The 24726-nt window shown below is 41.4% G+C and overlaps 2 protein-coding genes across 2 annotated transcripts; one reads left to right on the top strand and one right to left on the bottom strand.

Moving 5' to 3' along the window:
• Positions 1-991: 991 nt before the first annotated feature.
• On the bottom strand, positions 992-11400 carry LOC116384302 (EGF-like repeat and discoidin I-like domain-containing protein 3). Its single transcript, XM_031848819.1, has 10 exons — positions 11158-11400; positions 8604-8729; positions 8386-8517; positions 4584-4697; positions 4105-4286; positions 3862-4017; positions 3609-3753; positions 2670-2872; positions 2416-2571; positions 992-1791 (listed from the first exon to the last, which is right to left on the bottom strand). Exons 1-10 carry the CDS (start codon positions 11231-11233, stop codon positions 1648-1650), a joined length of 1434 nt encoding a protein of 477 aa, XP_031704679.1. The 5' UTR covers positions 11234-11400; the 3' UTR covers positions 992-1647.
• A 1810-nt stretch (positions 11401-13210) lies between these two features.
• Positions 13211-24487, top strand: LOC116384136 (monoacylglycerol lipase ABHD2). The gene is made up of 12 exons (XM_031848545.1): positions 13211-13373; positions 14409-14480; positions 14964-15005; positions 15280-15492; positions 18299-18474; positions 19249-19416; positions 19940-20123; positions 21174-21266; positions 22114-22215; positions 22419-22488; positions 22573-22657; positions 24058-24487. Exons 4-12 carry the CDS (start codon positions 15287-15289, stop codon positions 24264-24266), a joined length of 1293 nt encoding a protein of 430 aa, XP_031704405.1. The 5' UTR covers positions 13211-13373; positions 14409-14480; positions 14964-15005; positions 15280-15286; the 3' UTR covers positions 24267-24487.
• Positions 24488-24726: the final 239 nt, after the last annotated feature.

The following is a 24726-nucleotide window of genomic DNA, read 5'->3' as shown; positions in this document are numbered from 1 at the left end:
GTGAAGGGAGGACAATGATGTCCCCAATTTCATCCATCAGTATCTCACATGTATAGTTAAAGTAGACTATGGAAAAAAAATAGAAGTTTTCTCAATTTTCTTTGTGCATTTTCCATGCATATTCTACAAAACTCCAAAATAACATTTTACCGAAAAACGTGTATCCAGTTGAATCTCAAACTAAACACCATGTTATTTATCCTATAACCATTCAGACTGCTAAATCTACTTTAGAGTATAGAATAAATATGATTTTATCAAATGTGATAACATTTTATACTGCAAGGCAGTTTAAGTGCACTGAGTGAATTAATAACCATCTTAAAGTACAGATGAGTTGTTTTACTCCCACAAACCCAAGTTACAGAATCATTTTTCTTACAGTAGGGCCAACCATAAGATTTAAGCTCATGTTGTACAGCTGCTTGTGGAGGAATATCTTGGGTGAAAACTCCCAAACTCTCTGAAAGCAGATGTTTGTTGCAGAGGCTGGTAGCTGTATTTTTTTTACTCCCGGAGGCTCTGTGATCTTTTATAGGAAAATGTGCAATACATGCAAGAAATACACATATATGCAGTAAGGCATCGACACCAACAGTGAGGACAGATGTGTTAGAGATGCTTCGTCCTCCACTGTATTCATTTCATAGAGATGAAAGCTGTTGCCAGGGGCCAAACATACCAGGACTGTGAGTTTAGCAGGGAATTGAATGCTTAACAGGGTGTAATTACTCTTGTAAACAGCAGGCCAAAGCCCGGTAGTCCAGCGTGGAGAAGAATCCCAACATATCTATCGTGGTCGGGACAGTGTGTGAAGAAAGCAGGATGCAGCAGGTTCGTATTGGAAATGTTTGAGTTTAATTCTGTTCTGAGAGCTTCAAATTAAATACAAAGTCATACTTTGACAGCAAAAAAACAATTCCTTTTAAAAAATATTTATTAAATGATCGCAGTTCAAGATCAACAATGAATAATAATAATAAAAAAAGAATGTAAAACAATGTTTATTTTCTACACGTCTTTCTACATATTTCACATTTGTTGTAAAAATGATTTAAATGCAATGAAACTATTTGTAAGTATGAAGTGGAAAAATCTGCTGAAATATGTAAAGAAAACACGAAAGCTCCATCACTTGATTGACAGATCAGTGGGCTGCAGTTCAAATTTGAAAGATTACATTTTCTACTCTTGGACATAACCTCTTCCAGGATTGTTGGAAATGCCAAAATATTATTGCACAGGCCCTGCGTCATTCGTGCTCGAGTCACTGTCCTCCGCAGACTGTTAAAACAAAAAGGTGGGGTTGCTAACTGGTTAAAACTGGCAATTTAGCTTTGAGTACAACTGGAAGAGGTGAAGAGCACTACTATCACGTCTACCGACTTACAAGAACCTGAAATCAGGAGTAAATAATATGAACTAAGAGCAAATTTAGTGTTTATCCAAAGCTATTAAAATTCAACGTATTACTTCGTACAGGACTCTCTGTGAGCAATGTCAAAACAATGTTATTAACATTAAACATTAAAGTTAGAAAGTGCTACAAGTGTCAGAGTCCCAGCAGCCAACGGGAGCTTTATTCCTCTGCTGTGCTTTGAGGAGATGGAGCGACTGGATGAGGATGGAGCACTGTTAGATGAGTTTCTAATCATCGCAGCCCAGCAGCTCCATGCGCAGAGTGATGCGCTCGTGCCACTCCCAGGGGACGACGCGGACGTACCGGGCGTAGAACGGAGGCTCGAATAGATTCTTCTTGTGGGTGTTGTTGTCAATGTTGCCTTGGAAAAGCTGCAAATAAATGTTAAGGTTATGGTTAAAGTAAAAACAATCAACTATTGAGCAGAAGTTATTGTATAAAGCATGTTCTGTCTAAGTTTGTTCAGTTCACAAAGAGCAACAATTCTGTTGATGAGGAAGGAAGTGGGCATCCTGCAATGTACACGTTTGGTAAATACATCTGTTGAATGTCTTACTGACCAGACCATCAGGGGCTGTTAATCAAACTGAGCTGCACTGCCTTCTGACAACCTTACGACCCAGATCTTTCCAGCCCCACCCAGACGTTCAGAGCTTTTCAGACGAAGCCCCCGGGCAGCATCATTATGCCACGAGCCTGCTGCGGCTCTCCGCTCAGTAAAAACATCAAAGCTACAGTTTTATTGGATCTTCTGGGTCCAGCTATTGTAGCTAAAAATGTCCTATGGCTCCACTTCTCCAGCAAGAGACATAAAATACATCTCATCAATCATGAAGGGAAAGAGAGAACAGAAAGGGCAGCGGACATGTTTGACTTCTTTTTACAAACTTTACGTGTTACTTTTTATGCAAAAAAATGCATCAGAAAAGAGGCTCTGCATTGAAATGAGACTCATTTATGAAGACGTACATACATATGCATACAGTATGTCTGACCTTATCATTGCCAGTGTTTTCCTGCTTCACAATACTCCATGACTCTCCATCGTTGCTGTAGGCAACTTTAAACAGTGTCACAAACTGCACCACCCCAAAGTCCTTGGCCCCCTGAGTGATGATGCCTGTGAGTCGTTTTGTCTTCTCTAGATCGACCTGGCGAAGGAACAAAGGAGACAATGATACTCTGCAACACCTGCTGGCTTTGAAGGACACTTTTACCAGTAGTGACATTACCCCCCCCCCCCCCTCACCTGGATCCACTCTGAGTGGTTGTTGTGTGCAGGAGACCAGGCGTTTGTCTTCCCCTGCTTATCCAGTCGGGCAAACTGAGGGTGCCACGTGAAGGTATCAATGCCCCACGTGCGGAAAGAGCTGGAGGCCGAAAGCTGCCCATCCGAGACGAGGCGAGACTTCATTCCCAGAGGCTCTGAGCAACCTGCCGTGTTTGAATAAACTGTGAATCAAAAGGAGGCGGAAAGAGGGAGGATGGGGAAACCCAGAGCGACAGAAAGAGAAAGAGGAAAGAGAAATAAAAGAATACACCCGAATAAATTAAATTCAACTTTCATCCATCTGAAGAAATATTCAGAAGAATGTGATTGATTCAAATAATTTTTACACCAAAGACTGACCAAGAAGAGGCATACAGAGCAGAAGAATGCATGCAGTAATGTGTGTAAAGTGTGTGTAAACATCCACCATGTTTCTGTGTAAATGTGTCATGCTCAAAGAAGGACAAAAAGATGGAGGTGTGTTTTTTTTTCTCGCTCTGTGCGTGTGTGTGCTTGGAATTGCTGCTTTAACTGTTGCACAGTGAGGTCTACACACAGAATACTGTTATACTATTCCGATTCTGTCTAACCACGGCTGGATGGAGGCCACGTTATGTAGCTAAAATAAAGTCTTCGAATGTCAAATTTGCTTTTCAGTGTAACCCCAGCAAGAAGAAATAAACACACCAAAACAATAGACAGAGGGAAAGTTAAACAAAAGAGACGGCTTCAAGGAATATTATATTTTTGAAAAACAAATGTTCAAAATGGAAAGTTCACAGAGGCTTTAACTTGCCTTAACTTGAACTTACTGTAGTTTGTCTGTTCCTTTTCAATAACATCAAATGTGTCATAATAATAACAAGATAATTAATCATCAATAAGTAAATTGTAACCGGGTGTTTTCTGTGTGTTTACCATTGAGTTCACAGCCCACCAGCTCCATGCGCAGCGTGCAGGCCCTGCGGCAAACCACAGGGATGATGCGGATGTACTGGGCCACGATAGGAGGGTCAAAAAGGTTGGTCTTGGTGCTGTCGTTATCTGTGTTGCCAATAAAAACCTGCAGCCCACGGACACAGGAAATTAGGCGAGTATCGGAAGAAAGAGAAGCTTTCTGCTGGTAAACATCGTAAGTAACTTGTGTTAAATACAAGGGAGGTCCTCTAACCTTGTCCCTCCGTTGGCCGTCCTCTCTGTAAGTGATATAAGCGTTTCCATCGAAGCTGCTCGCCACCTTGAAGGCCTTGATGTACTCAGACGTGCCCATGCGACTGGCACCCTGACTGATGATGCCCGTCAGACGCATCTTCTTCTGCATATTAATCTGTTGTCAACAAGTGAACAAGTGTTAGTCAGCGTCCCAGCTCTCGGTCGTCAGCCTCATGGTTTTAAAGTGCTCGGGTTCTCCCACCTCGATCCAGGGGTTCCTGTCGTGGGCTGCTGACGTCCAGGCATTGACGATGCCCTGGTTGTTGAGTCGGGCCAATTCCGGGCCCCAGCGCTGAAGACCCAGAATGCCGTAGTGCAAAGAGGAAGCTGAAATCTGGGACTCCACGATCGCTCCTCCCTCCATCCCCAGCAGAGAAATGCAACCTGGGACACAGCCATTTCAATATTAGCAAGCAAGTTACTACACTTTCTCCTGTTTGTGAGTATTTTTGAGTTTCGACATTTTTTTTAACCTCTCTATAGTTTAAATCAACATTTTTGTGTCCACTGAAACTTTAATTGTGGTGTTAAAAAAACGTTATGCTCTTTATTGTGTATTTTCAAAGTTTTCCACTTAAAATAACTTACTTGTGCTTGACTAACCACTAGTAGTAATAGTAAAATACTAATTCTTAGATTTCATTTACACCTTTTGAAAAAGTAGGTAGTTGGTGAACGTACTTAGCTGGCACTGCTTTCCAACATACGGTGAGGGGCATTGGCACGTGTAGTCACCATCGAGATCTCGACATATCCCTCTATTCTTACAGGGCTGGTTGGCACAGTCGTTCACATCTGAAAAAAAAAAAAAGTCAGCAACTCTCTGCATTATTTTCATCTCCTCAAACTAACTTCCATCAGGACTCACAAAAAAGATGATTGTTAAGAGATGTGATGCACACCTGCTCCACAAACGGGCCCTTAGACAGAGAACGGAGGGAGGTGGAGGCAGGTGGAGGGCCACAATAGCCTAACTGTGTCTCCAACATAAGTAGTTTCTCTTAAATTGTTCACGATGACAGAAATGCCCCCGGGGGCAGCACTGAGGAGGCGGGACCCTCTTGGCAACCAGCTTAAAGGGCTCAGCCAGTTAAAGGTGAAAGGTCACGCTTGATAATTGTAATTCTGTGCAATGACTCGATGAATGTGAACATACACAGGAGATTTTAGGAGGTTATATCCATTGATCATCAGTTAGCCCACAAACTGTTTATGTTTATGTGTTTATGTATAATAATAATAATAATAATAACAGCTCTGACAGCCGGACAAACGTCTCTTTAGAATATATTTTGTATTTCTGCTGATAAAATTAGTCAATGAATGTCATATACACGGTTTCCCAGCTTTGTCTCGATCTTGCTTCACAGATAAACGCCTTGTTTTCCTCCAACAAAGCAAGTCTGTGGTCACTTTCTGTATCCTATTTGAACACTGTACACGTAATGCTTTCTAGTCTCCACTAGGTGGCACGCTGGACCACCATGTCTACATGGTTTATCTAGATCAGTATTATGATCGTGATAAAAGGGCCTAATATCTTTCCCAGGGGATGCTAAACCAATTTGCGAGAGAGATGATAGTTCAACCACTATTCAGACATAAGACCAAGCAATATAATACTTTTTTCTATACAAAAATCTGGGTTCCACCGGTTAACTGCAGGCCCAGATTAATGTAGTTGGTGATGAAAATATAGATACTGACCAAATACAGGCCATACTGTATTATTTTGTGTACATGTAATGGGAGGAGATACAGAAGAAAAAATAGTGAGAGTTATTGACTAAAATCTGACAAGCTCCCTTGACAGGAAATTGAAGTTAACCTCCATTTTGAGACAACGCCTAACTTCAGTTTCCTGTCTTCTATCGAGCCTCGCAGTGCCCTGAACGATGTCCGATCATGTGGTTAAAATACCACATCTGGAACATAAGTCAGCATTATCCTGCAATGAATGTTACCAATGCACTAAAGTTATCCTACGTTGAATTTATTGAAGTATTTAACTGCGTTTTTAGCCGGTAGCCTTTTTGTTTTCATTCTGGTGCATCTCTATCATTTAAAGTCCTGCTGCTTTGGCTACTAGCAGTTCATTTTCGTATTGCACAGACAACAATCAACCTGGATTACCCTTTGACACAGAAGAAAACGTCTCAATCTGCTGATTATGAGCCAAGATCTGTTTAACATTCGGTACAAACTACAAAATAAGATCCCACAGGAACATGTGAAGTTAAATGTAACTTGTCCAGTCTTATTTCCCCTCTCGAAAAACTCTACTGGAAATGAGTCAAAGGCCAAAAGAACCAAGAGTCTCTGCATGTGAGCTACTGGAAAACCTCAATCGCAGGGCAAAGTTCAATGATATTGTCATATTCATCGAGCGTGAAGTCAAAATAGTGTCTGACCCAATCTTTGGAGACATTCAGAATACACAACTTCATACAGTAAACAAAAATGTGAACAAGATCAAAGCAGTCATAAAGGAAGAGTTCTCGGGACCTATCCTGACTGGAAAGGACTGGTGAGATCTGCACGAGTGCAAACCAAAACTAGCACGCTGGACAGGCCAGTGACCAAACTTTGGCTTCTGCAAGAAGCTGAAACATAAAGTTATTAGTGACCTCTTACCCTTAGGGGAATTTTGGGTTTTTGTTTATTCATTTTATTATGGATTTATTGGCTCCATTATATAAATATCTATTGAATTGTTTATGCCCTCCTGCCATTAACAATTAGGGGCCGGTGTGTTGGAGCCATAATGTGGTTTTGTTGTTTTCTTATGTCTTTGAGGGAAACATGGGGTGTGTACACATGCAGTTCTGACATTGAACAGTGGGTGGCACATTAACCTAAAAAGTGCATATGTAAGTGCCTGGTAATGAGGACCAGGTGTGTGTGTGGACGGGAAGCTAACAGTTTTTGACCGTGTCAACGTGTCGTGTCATTTAGAAGTTTCAAGGTCTTATATTATCCTGTCAAGTAACCTGTGGTATGCTGTTAAGGTGTCAATATGCATTTGAATAAATGGATCGAAAGAAAGACAGCGCATTGGACAGTGAAATGTTTGTGGAACACGCGTCCGAACAAGTTCTCCCATTCGCCCCCAGTGGCTTTAAAATGGATATTTGTTAAAGTCACTACATTAAGTCAAAAACTGTTAGCTTCCCGTCCACACACACACCTGGTCCTCATTACCAGGCACTAACTTTACCAGACTTCAGAACTTAAGCACGTGACAGGTTGACGTAATGCCACACAGGTCAGTTTAATTATTTTTCCCATTACCACTAAGAGGATTGGTCACAACTTAGAAACACATGCCTGTATGGCTGTGACCAGACTGGCACAACACAGCAGATAACACTGAGAAACAGGTGATCCTACCAAGAGAAGGGCCGTGAAATAGCCTCACTGATTTGAGCTGGGATTATTTTTCACATGTTTTGTTGACGGGACATTCGAGCCAAGTATGACTGTATGTCTGTGCATTTACTGTAGGTAATATATGGGACAGTTTAAACCTCATTCCAACAGTCCAGCCTGTGACGTCTGACTGAATCAAAATGAGAAAATGTTAGGGAGTAGACGACCACACTGCAGGAAGACTACAATTGGTGGTCAGGCTGTGGGCTCCAGAGGGAGAGCTGTTCATTCACAAAAAAAGGCCTCTTCAGTAATAGCAAGAATTAAAGTCATGCAAGCTACTTATATTTGATCTTTTTCATCCCTATGACTTTTTCTTTCAGCAGTCGTTCACACAAAGCTTATAGTTGTTTCAATTCAGAAACACTTCTTTCACTCCAGAAGATTTTGATAATCAGTTTCATGCCCGGAGAAAATTATCCTCTATTTCCTTCCTTTTCTAATCATTTCAAGTCATTCTTCCACTGATAAACCTAAAATTCAGCAATAATTCCAAGTCATTACATTAAGAGGATATGATAGGATTCACTTTTATGAAATTCTTCTTCATCTGATTTGGTCAAGCTTGAGCACAAACAGTTGCAGTGCTGAACCTACGTGGAGGGCGTCTGCATGCTAAGAGACTTGGAGTGGTCTTAAAGTAATTAGCCGAACAGAATGACCACAGAACCCGCTGAATGAGGCTCTTTCATGGAAATGCTGAGCGGACTACACACCTCTTTCACCGCTGATGATGTGACAGGATGGAAAATGCTCATGTGTTCACAGAGAAGTCTGCTGAAAGTGGAGCCCACTCTGCTATTTCTATTACTCTGCCTGTCGGACAAAAATGTGGCTTTACATTCTCTCTCACTCACTCTCATTTGCTTGCATATCAGCACTTAATAGTGAAATAAAAGCTTTCCAAATTAATTGAATAGATAGCAAAATATCTCGAAGAAAACTGACAACTGACAGTACAAATTTAAAACAATTTATGGTGAATGCAAACATTTAAATCCACAGGGCAAGAGAGGCAACTCAGACTCATGAATCACATCCACAAGGAACTCACTGATCTGGCAGTGCACTCCCTCGAAGCCGGGCTGGCACTTGCAGACGTACTCGTTGAAAACGTCTCCTCGTCTGGTTGGAGTGATGATCTTGCACGACCCATCGTTCTTGCAGGGGTTCAGACTGCAGGGTCCTGAGAAAGAAGGAAGGAAGACAAATTGGTTTAAAGCGTCTGATGTAACCGAGCTTTTCCCTCTAAGAGATTCCATTTTGCCGTACCGATCTCTGTCAGGTTGCAGCTGTCTCCCCCGAAGCCATCCGTACAGATGCAGATGAACGGATCCTCTCCTATCCCTGTCACACATGTTCCTCCGTTATGGCAAACATTCACCTCACAGTAGTCACCTGAGGAAATGAGAGAAACAGGGAGTTATAAAACAGACAGTACAGCTGAGCAGCTACAACACATGTTGTTTTGCATCAATTGCTGGCCTGTGAATGTGGAAACATTTAGCCTCCTGATCTTGTTATGCTATCGCTTAGATTCAAGCCACAGATGAGCAGAACAAGCTCCCACTAATTCTCTGGAGGTTGTCACAAGTCATTCTGGTCAAATGAATTGATTTAGTTTCTTATTTGAAGAAAATATAGACGATTGAGAAGGAAAAAACAAAGAGTACCATTACCAAATCATTCATGAAATTTGTTTAAAAAGGTGCCCTCTGGCAATTTAATATTGCACTTTCATAAAGTCGGGAGACTTAGGAAGAGATAGATTTAAGAAACAACAGAGCCTGAGATATCCTAATGTTAAGTCCCAAGTACTATAGGCCACGCCTTTCAAACTCCCCCCCCCCCCATCACCAGGGTTCTCACAATAGCACTCCCTGTGACGAGAAAAGGGAACGTGATGTGTAACATTGGTTGACTGCCCCTTTAATATTTAAAGTGATAATGGTAACATAACATGTCGAGTTTGGGATGTATTTGTGGCATTGTCTGACCTTCTCAGTGCTCAGAATACACTAGGTTCTAATAGTCAGAATCTGATCTACTGCGTTTCTTTGTTGCTGGAGTGTCTGGCCTTTGTAACAGCAGTGGTGCTGCAGCTTCAGCCTAAAGTGCTGAGTCACAGATCCTGGCTGGATTAGGAAAATGATGGTATAGACCTCCAGTGGGAGCGGCAGGGCACAGATTTATGAGTCACACTGAAGCTGTCAAATTTACAAAGCCTTAACTTTGTGGTTTTATTTCTTTTTCAAACCAACCAGTCGAGTCATTACCGATGCCACGTCAGCCCTTCAAGCTCTGAGCAACAACGGGTGGAACTTTTTTGTAGACAATGTGTGACTCTAGAGTGCAGACTCTAACAATGAGGCCTAGAATCACAATATTGAGTCGGTGGACATGATTTTTGTCACCGTTCTCTAACTGTTGTTGTCAAACCTCTAAGGACTTGGCAGACAATCTAATTGACCAGAGGAAACAATTTAAATAACAAAAGAAAAGTGAGTTGTTCAGTTTAATGTAGTTTAGTAAAATTGATTATAATGGAGTTTAATGTGGGAAGAGAAGTTGGAATGTTATTTGTTTGTCTTTTTTTTGCTCTATATTTAAGGAATGGTGTCTTCTTGAGAACAGCTAGTATTTATTGCAAAGATACTGAAATTAATATTTGGTAACGGACTGATGTTAATACAAAAAAGCTGTAAACAAATAACACGTTTTTATGCAGCCAACCCTGACAACAGAACGTGTCCGTGTGCAGGATTAAGAGCTTGCAGGATTATGTTGTGTAACGAGCAGTGCAGCAGCTCGAGAGTGGCTCAGGACACGCAGCACACCTGACTGACAGGTGGGTAAGGAGCAAAGCCAAATAGGCCCTGAATGTACACAAACATCATCATCAGAAGAACAGCAGCCGCAGCAACGACAGTCAAAGTGTCCATATTTGGCAGCATTTTAGCACATTTCCAGGTTGAACTAAAGTCAGGTGGGTGGACAGCTGGTTTGTGTCGGCTCCAGGGAAGAGCACATAATGGTGGTATTTTCCTCTCCACGCCATCTCTTTGTGTGACCAGAAAGATGCAACCAGGGACAACAATACATTCAAATGTAAGCTCAAATAAAATGTGTACAAATCTTTTGTTTGAGGAAATAATTACATTTCACTACAGCACGTAACATCTATTTTACAAACCTGCCTCTTATGTTATAATCACTGTGTAAAATAGTACTTTGTAATCACATGTAATAACAGAGTCTCACATTTCATCACTCATTCCACCGTGACAATAATACGATGGCACGTTGGGATGAAGGACTTATACACATTAAATATTTACTGTGTTCTGGAAAAGCTGCATATTTTCATGACTGAACCCTGAATGTATTTCATGGGTCATTTGGGGATGGGAAATGATAAAAAAAAAAGAGAAAATTGTAATTGTTACATAAAAAGCAATAAAATGAAAGACATTTGGCATCCAGTGGTTGTTTACTGAGGAAAGACAAAAGCCCCCACTTTTCCCATCACCAAGAGACATTGACACCCAGTAGGAAAAAACAAAACTAGATCCTCAAGAGTCAGTAAAAGTAATAGACCTACTGAAGGGTGAACTACCTTAATGGGATACATACAAAATGGCATGGAAAACAAGATTAGGTAGGCCTGTCATAGTTCTGTGCCAAAGTTCTCCAGTGGAAAACAAAGTCTGGTGTTAGAAGTAGAAACCTATGAGATTCTACACAAGAAAGCAACATAGACGGACAGCAAGAGCTCTGAATGAATGCGATTAAACAGATTTGTGTCGATGGCTTAAAAAGGACTTACCTCTGACTGAACACAGGCAAAGCAGAAGAGTAAATGTTGTAAACGTAGCTGTTAATACATTTCCGGGACGTTTCATGGTTGTTTACTCTTACTTTGTTTTGTTCCGCACGATTGTTTGTTCGCAGCACTAAACGTCTAACTAATGCTGCCTTAAAGGACTGTCGGAAATATCGGAATTCCGACGGGGATATAAAGGAAGTACGAAGAGGATGAATGAGGCAGCTGGGATTTTTCGATAATACCCGAGTTAAGGACATGTGACGTTCAATGGGCGGAGAGCTCGGCTGTAAACAGATCGAGACAGTAACGTTTCCTTCTATATCCATCCATGGTAGTTTATTGGGCAATTCTATATTGTTGCTCTTTAACTTAGAGGTGCCTTGTATTTTCGGTCATTCTTATAACTTGGAACAAAAGATGCCTATTCAATTAAGCCAAAGTATTGTATTTTTTCTTTTAGTGCTTTGTATTTATTTCATATTTATTTGTTTACTTTTCATAAAGCCTTTTTCATTTATAAGGAAAACCTAATTAGCTACAGGCTGCATTCACCTAATTCCATCTCCTTCATATAAATCAGAAAACGGTTTATTGCCAAGTACGTTACACATTATGGCTTGGTGATTGGTGTATAGTAATAAACACAGTGCAATAGTATAAGACATAAATTAAAAAAATAGGAAATATTAAAATGTACAATAAGATATGGTAAAGAAACAACAAACGTTAAAACAAGAATAAGCTCTGCTACCTGGTGATCTAAAATTTAAGTCACTGCAATCTATCAAACTACCAAATTAGTTGTCATCATGGTTAAACGATTGTGTTTTTAAATAACCTTTTTTTATGATGAACATTTGAAGGCAACACTACCCCCTATATTGACACACCTGTCAGGTCACCTGCACTGTCACATCAAATAATTGCGATGTTTCATTTACAGGATTTATTTGTGAGGTCCTAAACTCCCAACGTCCAATTTGGGAGAGAAGCGTGAAAATTGGAGTGAGCTAACAATTTAGTCCGATCCCCTGCTATGTAGGAACACAGCAGGCACAGCGCCCAGCCATCTCCAGGTCTGAGGCCATTTATACTGTTTCCCTGTTTTATAGGACGTATTACTACAACACTACACATTAGGTTACTATTCATTAACTCTGGATAATTGGCCAAACATTTAATTACAAAGGCCATAACTGTCCCACCAGTGATTACATGACAATGAAGCTACAGAATCATGGTTCATCTTGTTTCCTCTCGCATTTAAGGTTGAAAGTAAACGTAAAATTGTCAAAAGAATAGTTTACTTTACTTTAGACATTGCATTGTTGTTCTGCTTTCACAGGGAACCTAGCATCAATAAACTTTATTTGACTGTTTATACATTACTGGGTTTAAGAGCTTCATAAATAAATCTGTTAAACTCTGTCGCCATCACGTGGATATTATGTTGTACTTGCAACAATAATCACATCTTCTCGAGTTTGTCCTCTTACTACTAGTTGGAGTGACTTAAGACTCATTGGTCACTTCAAATCTGTGATTAATTAAATATATACGTATACAGCAGTGAACTGTACATGCTATAAGTAACAAGCTCTTGCAAATGTAAACTACATGCCTTGTTGTGGATGTGTATGCCCCTAAAGTTGTAAATTGAACATAATTTGTATTTGTTGATATAGGAATCACATCCAAAAGGTATCAGGAAAGCCAATCAATTATAACAGTACTGCTCGTGCATGCCAGTAAATGGAGATCAGTGTAGCTGAATATTATGTAACAGGTTTTTTGCTCACGTGCCTGTCACTTTCAGGAAATTATTAGTTTTTTATAATATATGTGACTCTCTGGAACACTATCATAAATAAAGGAAACATAGTATTAAAAAGGATATTCTATGACCAAAATAAACATCACAAATTAAGTGAAAAATGACATCGTATTGTTTCACAGATAAAGGGGGCGTGGAAAAATTAGCTCTAATGCCACGTCACCGTCCGTTTTAACCAATGAGAGAGCCAGCATGCGAGAGCTTGCTGTTGCTGTTTCAGCCAGTTGTGAATCAAGACTGCGCACAACGCATCCAGGAGCTAACGCTATGGTTCAGAACCACGCAGACCGACACAAACAAACGACATGTCCGCGAGTATAAAAACAAAACAAACCTGTCGCGTTTGAGCAGCAGGGAGCTGATTCGTTCTTTCTTTAAAGGGGTAAGTAGCTTATTTTAAAGATGCTGCTTCTGTGTTTTCATTCTCTGGACCAGTAGGGCGAAAGAAGATGCGACGGGTATTTTTTGGCCTGCTCACAGACCAACATAACACAGATGTTCAGGTTAATTTCCTTGTTTTTTTTTTGCGCCCAGACATGTGCCTATTTGTAACAAATGTCTCGCTATGCGTAACCAACGTCGGTATCCGTGCCCTTGTGTCTGTAGACTCATCTCCGGCTTGTTAGGAGTCGTGACAAAGAGAGGAAGAGCTAATGTTAGCAGCTGATCTGATGCCACATCGGACCGCATATGAAGTGACACAGCGTGGCTCATAATAAATACACTTTTGTCTTGGCATTAAAGCGAGACGCAACTGCCAGATACAGCTACTCGCCGGGATTGATTACAGTGCACGAGACGGGTCATTCAATGGAGTTACTTTTACGCAGCTGGGGATAATTCGGGCACCATGTCTGATTGGACCTGAGTTGTGTTAACAGGTGGTGTTTATATCTATCCATCTAAAAATACGTCTAAAAAAGACAGAGCCTGAAACTGTTTGTAGGTGATAATCTAAATTGAAAGTGTGTGTGTGTGTGTGTGAGAGCAGTTGTGGCAACTTCTCCTTTTTGGCAACACACCACTCTTAAATGAATAATGCACTTAATTGCTTTATGAACATGTGGGAAGATGGATAACGTTATACCTCGAAGGTGAAAGACACAGGTGTTCGTTCAGCAGTAATGCATTCAGGTGGACTGATTGTGTTATGAGAATGAGAAGCTTTGAAGAGTGTTTTACTTCATAAATGACTGATGATTAATTCATCATCAAAATCCTTTTGAGTAAAACATTTAACTACTGAACGGTGACATCGTGCATCTTATCTAGAGTCAGTTTGTGACAAGACACTGGAATAAGAAGAAAGTAGTTAAGGCATTTATATATGACTTTCCTCATTTTAGGGAAAATGGAAAATAATACTGGTCAATTACTATATTTAAAGGGTCATTGCATTTTCTGTGTTTGTCTTTAGGTTTGACCACATCACTGTGACTTCACCTCTTCAAACCTTTGGAGTTGTTGGAGGCTAACTTCAACAGAAAATGTAAGTAACAGTACAATTTCAGCTTTCCATTTTGTTCTTGTGTAACATATCACTATCTGTACCAATGACAACAACACACCGTTTGTTTTTGTGTTCATTTATTTTGGCTACTTCATTATAACAATGGAAAACACCGTCATATTTATATGAAATCCTGGACCACAACTTCCTTTTTTTGTGGTGGCAGGATACTCTGTGGCCTTTCTGAAAACTCCACAGTTCCTGTTTTTTTTCCTGCAATTTGTTTAATGCTTTGAACATATGCAACTGTTCAGTAAATATGTTGAGGTATAACTGTGTTGGTGCATTGAATTAGAAGCGATGTGTACAGTGTGTCTGCTAGATTCAATGATTTATTTAAAGTCTTATCTCTAATGTTGTGAGACTTCCTTTTGTCACTTCGTCAGCTGTAATGTCATTAAGGTGAGTGTATTAAATAAGTGACTGCGCTTTATGTGTCGCTCTCACTCTATATTCCCACAGATCTGTCGCTGCAGCGCCCCGGGCACCACGAGGAATATTTAGGTCAGTCAGACATCAGAAATGTCTTTGCTTTATCCAACCTTTGCCTAATCACAGCCAACCACATACTCGTGAAAATAATTGCATCATTGTGTACTAGTCATGGGTGTTTTTTAATGACTTGATATTTAAACAATGAAAAGCAGTACAAACCGTTTTTAAAATGCTGCTCTTAATTCATTGGCAGCGTTTTTGTGAATGTATTTATTACTGAAATAGGTTCATTTGTGTTTCACAAGCGAAAGCACTGAAACAAGCGTGGGCCACTGTTTTTCAGAGTAATCATGACCCACGAGTCAGACGTGCACACCATCTCTCCGGAGCTGCCGGCGATGTTCGACGGCATGAAGCTGGCGGCGGTGGCCACGGTGCTCTACGTCCTGGTCCGCTGCCTGAACCTCAAGAGCCCCACTGCACCCCCGGACCTCACCTACCAGGACACGGCCCTCAACCGCTTCCTTCTCAAGTCCTGTCCTCAGCTGACCAAAGAGTGAGTCTCGTTCTCAGCTCTCCGTCTGTCACTCAAAAGCATTTCCATGGAGATGGCACTGCTTGTTGGCCATCTGGGGCTGTGAGTGAAGGTAGCAGTTTGTCTGGCGGTGGTCCCATCTGTCATCAGTGCTCCCGAGCGTTTCTGTACCGGAGATTTCTGGCTGTGCCGCCGGCTCTGGCATGAATTAAACACCAGCCTGTATTTTCGGAATCATCCCAAAGGTAGATTGAGTTGTCACACTTACAAATATAGACTTGTTCACCGCAGGGCACGCACATTTGCATATATGACGATGCAAGTATCTCCCTCGGGGCAACTCTGAATTTGAATATTCCATCTTGGTTTATAATAACTGTTGCAAACCAGTGGCTGTTGATGCAGGGTGCTGGTAGACAGGTTTCCTTGTGTACGCTAAACCAGGTTAGCAGCTGGGCCCTAGTGTCCTGTATGCTGTGGGAAACCCTCTGCCTGCCTTTAAACAAAGTCAACTTGATTGTTTTTCTATATCCTGTGGTCTGCTGGTGTTGTAATACTTTCAACTCTCCTCGAGGCTTCATCACGAGTGTCTGCTTATATAACCGTTGTTGCGGAGCCATCTGAAGTCGGGTAGTCATAAGGCCACGCTGATGTTTACATTTGCGACTGGCTTGTTATCATTCCCCCCCTGAGCTGCCATATCTTGTAATAGTTGAACTGAGATAGCTGAAGTCCTGGAAACCGGCCGGCATTGTGGATGTTGCTGTTGGCATCATCTGCGTTGTGTCTCTGTGTTGTGTAGAAGTCACGTTTGTGACCCTGCTGTGTTGCGTAACAGAGATCAATAACACAGTGGAAAGCATTGGAGGGGTGTTGTGAGGGTAACAGAGTTAACAGCGATGTAGTTTAGCTGTGTTTGGGAACGTGCACACAGGGGTGTTGGCTAACGGAGAGGACAATCCAGAACAAACAACCTTTTTCTTAAAGAACTTCTTAGCTACAGGAACTTACTTGCCTTCAGTAGTTTAATTTGACAGAGAAACAAGCCTCAGCTGGTTGTTTTAGTATTATGCAACTTGTTTTAATATTTGTCCTTGATGTTAAAGCAGCCATTAGTTAACTGAGTCTATTTAAATATGTGTCTGCCTTTGTTTAGTCTGGTGTAAATGAAAAGTTAAACGAGAGCAATAAAGATTTTTTAGGAAAGTAAATTGTCAGGACCAGCCATTTAGTCTTCATTCATGTTTGCTGGGAGTGTTTGGTATTTCCCAGCTCGCTGGAATCAAAGGCCTGTGACTTTGATCTGGACCTAAGATCTTTGCTTCATCAAACCACAGTAGCGCATCTGTTTCCTTTTTCCGTTGCCTAATAGAGGAACAACAGCACACGTCTCTGTCTTTATCCCTTTAAAAAAACACACCGTGAGATTCAAACAAAACAAAAGGCTCACCTGCTGTTACTCCCAAGATCTTTAATTTAAAAACAATCAATCGACAACAAGTTTAAAAAAAAATAAAAAAAATTCTCAAAAGGTTTTGATTTGAGCAATATTTGTAAATTATCAGTTGAACACAAAATGCTTATCTTCCGAAGTGAAACTGCTTAATTATACACGTACCAGTCATTTTAATCTACCTGTTTTTTTTTAATTATTTGGGTTTTTTCAAACTATATTGATGAGAGGAAATAAACAACAACATAGTGGTTTGCATTTAAAGTTGCCTGTTGCCTCCTGTGGATGAACTGAACTGGCGGTGTGCTTATCCTCCTATCCACATTACAACAACAAGGTCATCCTCATCCTGGACTCCTAGATTAAACCTGCAGAGTACCTTCTAGAAAACTGTGGTTAAGCTCCAAATCACAGTGCATGCTGGAAGTGATTACATTATCACCAAATGGAAGTATTACTGCTCTTATGTAACGGTGCGTTTTCTAGGTGCGGTAATTGTCGGGAGGCACAGCGAGAGATGATGCAACACGAGGTTGAATGTCTTGTGGAACTATTGATGTTGTAACTCTACTGCTGCTCACTGTGTGTTTAGTTCTGTAAACACAACAACTGGTGTCCACACTGCGTGTGTGCTGTGTTGCTTTACAGTTGTACTGGTCTTGTTTATCTCCAAGGTGGCCCACTCTTCACCTCATTGTCAGAAACTCTAACAAGATTTCGTCGAGGATGTTAAGAAGTTACTGTGAAAATGTATTTATGGCTGCAGCACTACATGAAAAGCCTACCAATGGTTGTTTTGGTTGTTATCCCTACAGCTCTTATTATCAGCCATAATTATGATATTCCATTACTTTGTTTTTCTCAGCTGCCTATGCTGTCATGTAAATATAAACCGTGTCTTAAAGGGGGTTTCCTGTCAAGTTGTCCTTATTCTTTTGGTCTCAGCGTGGCAATAAAATGGTTATTCACGATAATCCACAGCATAGGCTCAATATTTCAAAGAAGTATGATGTAATCCACAGACTTGACTCCTACAGCTAACTCCTACCGATGTGTAAATGGAACTCAAGTACACACATTCAGCATAACGTACACGGCACTCGCACAGCAACAGACGAACGTTAAACATTGATGTGTGTTGGGAGCATGGAGCGATCTTTAAAAAGCTGCAACAGAAATGTGAGTCTGTAATGCAAAATATGTTCACGTCTGCGTCATACACCACCAATGCAAATGTATCTGCTCCGGATGAAATTGTGTTGATGCTATTTCTGGGCAGTAACCTTGTGCTTTTATATCGAGTGCATTAGCAGAATAACCTCATGTTTCTAGATCCAATTTAACAGCAAAGTCCAAATTTGTTGTGTTTTCCAGGTACATTCCTCCCTTACTGTGGGGTAAGAGCGGTCACCTCCAGACGGCACTGTACGGTAAACTTGGCCGGGTGAGCTCGCCTCACCCAAGTGGAGTCAGGAAGTACTTACCCATGCAGGACGGGGCCACTGCCACCTTTGACCTCTTTGAGCCGCAGGGGGACCATCGAACAGGAGGTGATACTTTTAAGATCTACTTTTTCTTTACCCACTATTGTTTGTTTGTTTGTTTGTCATTTGCTGCTAGTTGGGTAATACTTAACAGATGAAGGTTATTTGGCTCTTTACTGCCATGCCAAATATAGAAATGTCATATATTTGTAGTTATTTGTATGTTGTAATCATGTTTCGTCATCTTGTGATTGTTCTACTGCTACTTTAGTCTAGTCTGTTTATGTGACATCTTTTGAGTGTCTGTCCTGGAGGAGGGATCCCTCCTCTGCTGATCTTCTTTAGGGTTCTCCCATCTTTTTGTTCCTCATAGTGTTTTTTCTTATCCAATTCGAGGGCCAGGGAAAATAGGGTGCCGTGGGGCTTGTGCTATACGAATACACTTGACTCGAGATATATGGACGAGGAACAGACTCGTGAAGTAAATTCACCATCTACATCTTAAAATGAGGCATAACAAGGTTGTAAGGACAGTTTTGGAGATGGATTCCTTTCCTTGAATGCCTCAGTTGAACCTTGACACCCACCACTTCAACACTGATAACTTTTCAGAAAGCTTAAGTTTCATGTCTCCCCCCCCCCCCCAAAAAATAGTGTTACAATTTACATTCTGCTTTGCTAAAGCCATAAATTGCAGACAAAAAGCCTTCGCCTTTGTTTTGCGTCAGCTGCAGTGCTCCTTTTAGATCTAATAATCTGCTGTTCAGCAGAGTGATGTACTCTGCTTACATGATTCTCTCTGGCTAACATCTCTCTGATCCCATCTTTCTGTTTCACCAGATGACATCACCATGGTGATATGCCCAGGTATCGGGAACCACAGTGAGAAGCATTACATCCGGACCTTTGTGGATCACGCCCAGAAGGATGGTTACCGCTGTGCCGTGCTCAACCACCTGGGAGCTCTTCCCAACATCGAGCTTACCTCTCCGCGCATGTTTACCTACGGTGAGGCCAAACAGCTGACTTCAGTTTCACACGCCTGTCTCCTCAAAATCACCTTTCCACAATAGCAATATCTAGGAATTAGAACCCAGTTTGTAAAATGGAAAAAAAAGGGATTTGATTTGGTCAAATCAGATGTTGCTCTCATCAAATTCTGAGGTTGAGGCTAAAGAAGCTCTTTTTAATAGCAGTGAATACAGACTTATTTCTTCAAAGCAGCTTTTAAAAATGACATCCTTTTGTGGCACCTTCATTTTTATATAATCTGACTTAGTTAAAGGTATTCTCATATCAAATCTCTGTACAAAATAATGTCAAGGTAAAAGCTAAAAGGCTATATGAGCTGGTTAGTTTCAGATAATAAGAGATTTGAGACCTGAGCTTATTTATGAGGTCTGAATGAGACGCACATTTACTGCTCTGAGCTAAAGGCACCTTCAGCTGGAACTGCTGAGCAGAGGAAAAAACCGCTCCGTCCTACAGAGGTGTTATGTATTGATTTGTAACTGTACTGTTTCCCTCACAGGGTGCACATGGGAGTTTGCAGCCATGGTGGGCTACATTAAGCGGACCTATCCTCAGACCCAGCTGATGGTGGTGGGCTTCAGTCTGGGTGGAAACATTGTTTGTAAGTTCCTGGGCGAGAACAGGATGAACCAGGAGCGAGTGCTGTGTTGTGTCAGCGTCTGCCAGGGCTACAGCGCTCTCAGGTGGGTTGTTTTCCTGTCATCTCGTGATTAACATGCATCGTGTCATCAAAGCACCTTTACAACACCAGCGCTTGATGTGCACACACATCTAAATATAAATGAAGCTCCGCATAATGCCACAAAATGATTAGTGCTTGCATAATATGATCACACGCGTAGTCTACAAGTCTAAGCATCTCTCGTCAGCTTTTTAATCATTCAGCTATTCTATTACTATAAGCTTCAGTGATACACTCACTCTTTTGCAGAAGTTGTATTTGAATTTGGGTGTTGGTTATGGCTCCGCACTGGTTCATCAGTCTGTTTTCTTCCCACGGTTTGCACTAACTTTGTTGTGCGGATGGTTGTTTGTGTGTTCATGCTGTGTATATTGTATTATGCATCTTTGCCTAACTCCCTGTCACTGACGCCGTGTCCAGAATAAACATTATGTGCACATAGCGTCACATTTGTGAATCATGCAGGACAAACGAATGTATTACGGTGGTGTGTTTTTAAACCACTCGTGCGTGTGGGTGTTAGAGCCACCTTCTGCGGTTTACATGCAGCCAGCGTCTCTTGGCAGACATGACAGGCTGGGTCTGTTAAAGGTTGGATGATGGCAGCAGAGAAGGGTGTGTGTTGTAGAGACTACCCTTTTGTGAAATTGGGTTTGCAGTGTTTTTCCCTTTTTAATGAATGCTCTGCTTTCAAATCAGTGTTCAAACCTAAGATGGCCCTTCTGTCAGCGTTCATTGAGAGCTGTGGCTCTCCCTCTCATCCACAATTAAAGTGCGATTAACAAATGCATACTTTTATTATTTTTAAAGATGTATTTGTCCACAGATGCTAATGAAAAACATTCTATCTAATGGTCAGTTATTTGTGAAGTGTCTTTAGTTGCTGCGTTTGTTTATCCTGTCTCTGTCAGTGAGCTGCATGTTAATGCCTGACGCCATTGCTTCTCTCCACCAGACTCTTTGTCCAGTGGATTACACAGTGCGTTTAGTGTGTTTGGAATGCAGACCGTCTGCACAAAGCTAACTTCCTGTGTGTTTGTCTTTCTCTCAGGGCACAGGAAACATTCCTACAGTGGGACCAGTTCAGACGTTTCTATAACTTTCTCATGGCTGACAACATGAAGAAGATCATCCTCTCACACAGGTATCACACGTTTTAGTTCAATCCACATGTTGTTTTTTGCTGTTTGCCAATAAACGGAGCTCTAAGTTCTCACCAATATGACAGACACCGTGGCTTGTCAGTTCTCTAAGCGTTCTCTAAACTTCACGTATAGACTGTGGCTCACCCTGTAGATGCAGCAAAGGTGTGTTTTTTTTTTTTTTAGTTTTTTTTTTTTTAGTGCATCTTCATCAATCATTTTGAGACTGTATTCAACTGTAGAGGCAGATCACAGTTCCACCAAAGAGCAGTGCAGGTTGAGACTGTGCGTTTTATTCTGCTGCAACTTGTAAGAGAATACGGTTTAGGTTTAGTAGGTTTTGCACTTAAACATTAAGGGACTACATGACAATGATGAGAGAGAGGGGTCAGAAAAGGTAGAGGGTCATGATTTCTTTTCTTTTTACTGAAGTGAGTGTAGTCTGACTTTTTAGGAATGTACAGGAAGTCCTTTTTTTTACCCCTATTATTTAAAAAAAAAAAAAAAAAAGAACCAAATAATAAAGTATTATTTCAATAGATCCACAAGGTACACCATCTTAAATAGTTTTTGTGCTTTGCCTCTTTTAGTTATGAATGGTAAATCAAGTTGTACCAATACTGTTATATTATTTGGAGATATTAGTCGGAGGCTATTGCAGCCTTTTCCTTAGTCAGTCACATGAAATATTAATATCACTCTGGAGGGTTTTGCTTTTGAAAAACAAAAAAAAACATAAGCTAATCATTTTCATACAGTCCCTTCCTGCATTGCTCTCGTGGTAGAGTAGTCAGTGATTTGAACATGTTCTATGAATAATGTTTGTGTATGTGTTTGTGCATGTTACAGGCACAGTCTGTTTGGGGGAAGCCCAGTTAAAGTGAAAGATCTAGATCTCGGCCATCTGTACACGGCGACATCTCTCATGCAGATTGACGACAACATCATGAGGTATGTGGAGAAGCCAATCATTTGAGATTGCTTCCAGTGAAAGTCACAGCTCTCTGTGTTGTTTCGATGTGGTAGATTGCAGATTTGTGTTTTTGAGTCTTACAGGAATGTTCATCAACTTGTCAATGGTGAGAATATGAATTATTTGTGATGTGTTTGTTTGATTATTTAATGACACTTCTTGTTTTTTGGGGTTTCAACAGAAAATTCCACGGCCACAGCTCTCTCAAAGAGTACTATGAGAAGGAGAGTTGTGTCCATTACATTCACAACGTAAGAACTCGCATCATCTCATATTATGTTTCTCTCTTTGGTCTGTTTTTGCATTTGTCTGAATTTGTATTGTTTTTGTTCCAGGTAAACGTGCCACTGCTGCTTGTGAACTCTGCAGATGACCCTCTGGTTCATGACTCACTGCTCAATATCCCTCGCACACTAGCAGGTAACTAACCTCATGCATCACAGCTATAGCAGCAGCAGTACAAACAACAGGCTTGCCTAATAGCTGCAGTTTGACATCAGATTTGGTTCTTAGAAAACATGTCTGCAACCTCAAAAGGACCTCTGATGAGTTGGCTTGAACAGGACGAGGTGTGACACAGAGGTCACCTCTATGAGTAATGTCTTTTGGTGTGTTGCAGCAGCTGTAACACACACACACATACAGCTGAGTGTCCCTTTAGCTATCTGTTTAAAGGGACTTTAATTCTTTCACAGGATCCCAACAGTAAATGTTTTATCCTGGAATCATTTGTGCACATTGTCTGAGCGTCATTTACAAACAAGAAGAGGCCGTCTCCTTCCTTCTCCTCAGCCTGTACTATATTTAAACTTACTGGCCACTTTAACTATTTTTGGAAAAGGAAAATCCTTCATCTAACTGTGTGGGTGGGTGGGTGGGGTGTACAAGTCCTGACTGGAAGTACATGTGACTCTATCCTTCATGCGCCTCTGGAGAGCAACACTTACTGAAAAAAGGATCAGCTGCCCTTTGCCCCTAACATGTACAGTGACTCAGATGCATGACTAGCAGGGAGGGACTGAACAGAAATACACTTGCTGTGTTGGTGCTGTAATTACTGTGAATTAAATATGTTTGATGAGAGTTAACTTCGTACTATTAAGGCAGTAATATGAAAGTATTATTTGGTTATATTTGGTCTAAAATGCTTAAACAAGGTATAGTCTGCTCTGGGTTACTGCATTAATGTACTTATGTGGCTTTGGTACAATGTAAGATAACGTTTAAAGAGGCAACAGATTGTATACAGTGAAACACAGTCAAATCTTGAGATGTAGTTTTGCACAGTGATGTGCGTTTGCGTCTCCTTTTTTCAGTTTGAGCTGTTCTCTTTCAACCTGTCACTCAGCGCCATCTGAGGCGGTGGCTCCGGGTCTCGACGAGCACTCGGTTGTCCCAGCAGCTGTCACGGATAGTGCAGAGCAGTGAAAGCCCCGTGGGATCTTAATCACAAGTCGACCGCATCATGCTACCCCACTGACCCAGATAAGAGCAGCAGAATAAAGGGATCCAGGCCGTTCCTTTTTAGGAGACCACTGTGGCTGGTTGTCCACAGCAGGTGGCCATTAGAGAAACTGTATCTTTAGCAACTAATTGATTAGTTCAAACCTTCAGCTGTAGTAGTGGCTGCTTAACCATACCTGCCAGAAGTGAAGTCATGTCTTTATCTATTTGACCATGCAAACACACCCTCGTTATCTGTAACGGGTGTAAAATATTCCCTGGCAAACCCATAGTTGGACATGTGTCCCATGCTGGTTTTCAGATACCGTGCAGGGTACAGAAGCATAATTACTGTGTGCTGTTGTGTCACCCTTTAGCAAAGAAGCCAAACGTCATCTTTTCGCTGACGCTACACGGAGGCCACCTGGGCTTCTTCGAGGGTGCGGTGCTCTTCCCCCAGCCGCTCACCTGGATGGACAAAGTGATTGTGAGCTACGCCAACGCCATGTGCCAGTGGGAGAAACAGAAACCGCCGTGCCAATGTGGCCACCTGAGTCCGAGCTCCTGCGCAGAGGAAAAAGCGTAAACTACTGACCACTGTATGTCTCTCACTCTGTCTCTTCCCGCTCACCCTCTCCAAACACCACTGCCCCCCCAGCACTGAGGAGACACCTGAACTAAACCTGAAACTGCTCTCTCTTCTCTGCCTTCTCCTCTGGTGCTACTCACCGCTCCCGACCCACACATCCCGGTCAAACACGTCTCCACGCCTTCTCCACAGTTCTCCTTTGTAATCACAATCACCTTACCATTTGGGAAGGAACAAGAAACAGCTAACTGCCTTTGTGCTCCTTTCCGTTGCGAAAGACTTTGACTTCAGAGCAGGAACATTTTGATTATTTTCATGTACACAACAATGCTCCTTGTCTAATGGAGGCGTTGACCACATATGACAAGAGATGAAGTCGAGCTGGCATTAAAAAGTAAAGTGAGAGCACCACTTTAGAGTAGTACAGTGGAAAACAAGAGCACACAAGAAGCCTCCT

This window comes from Anarrhichthys ocellatus, unplaced genomic scaffold, assembly GCF_004355925.1.
Source record: "Anarrhichthys ocellatus isolate YVR2014 unplaced genomic scaffold, GSC_Weel_1.0 scaffold8, whole genome shotgun sequence".
Lineage (NCBI taxonomy): Eukaryota > Metazoa > Chordata > Actinopteri > Perciformes > Anarhichadidae > Anarrhichthys > Anarrhichthys ocellatus.
The sequence above is the reverse complement of the archived record's forward strand: the minus strand, read 5'-3'. Positions and strand labels throughout refer to the sequence as shown.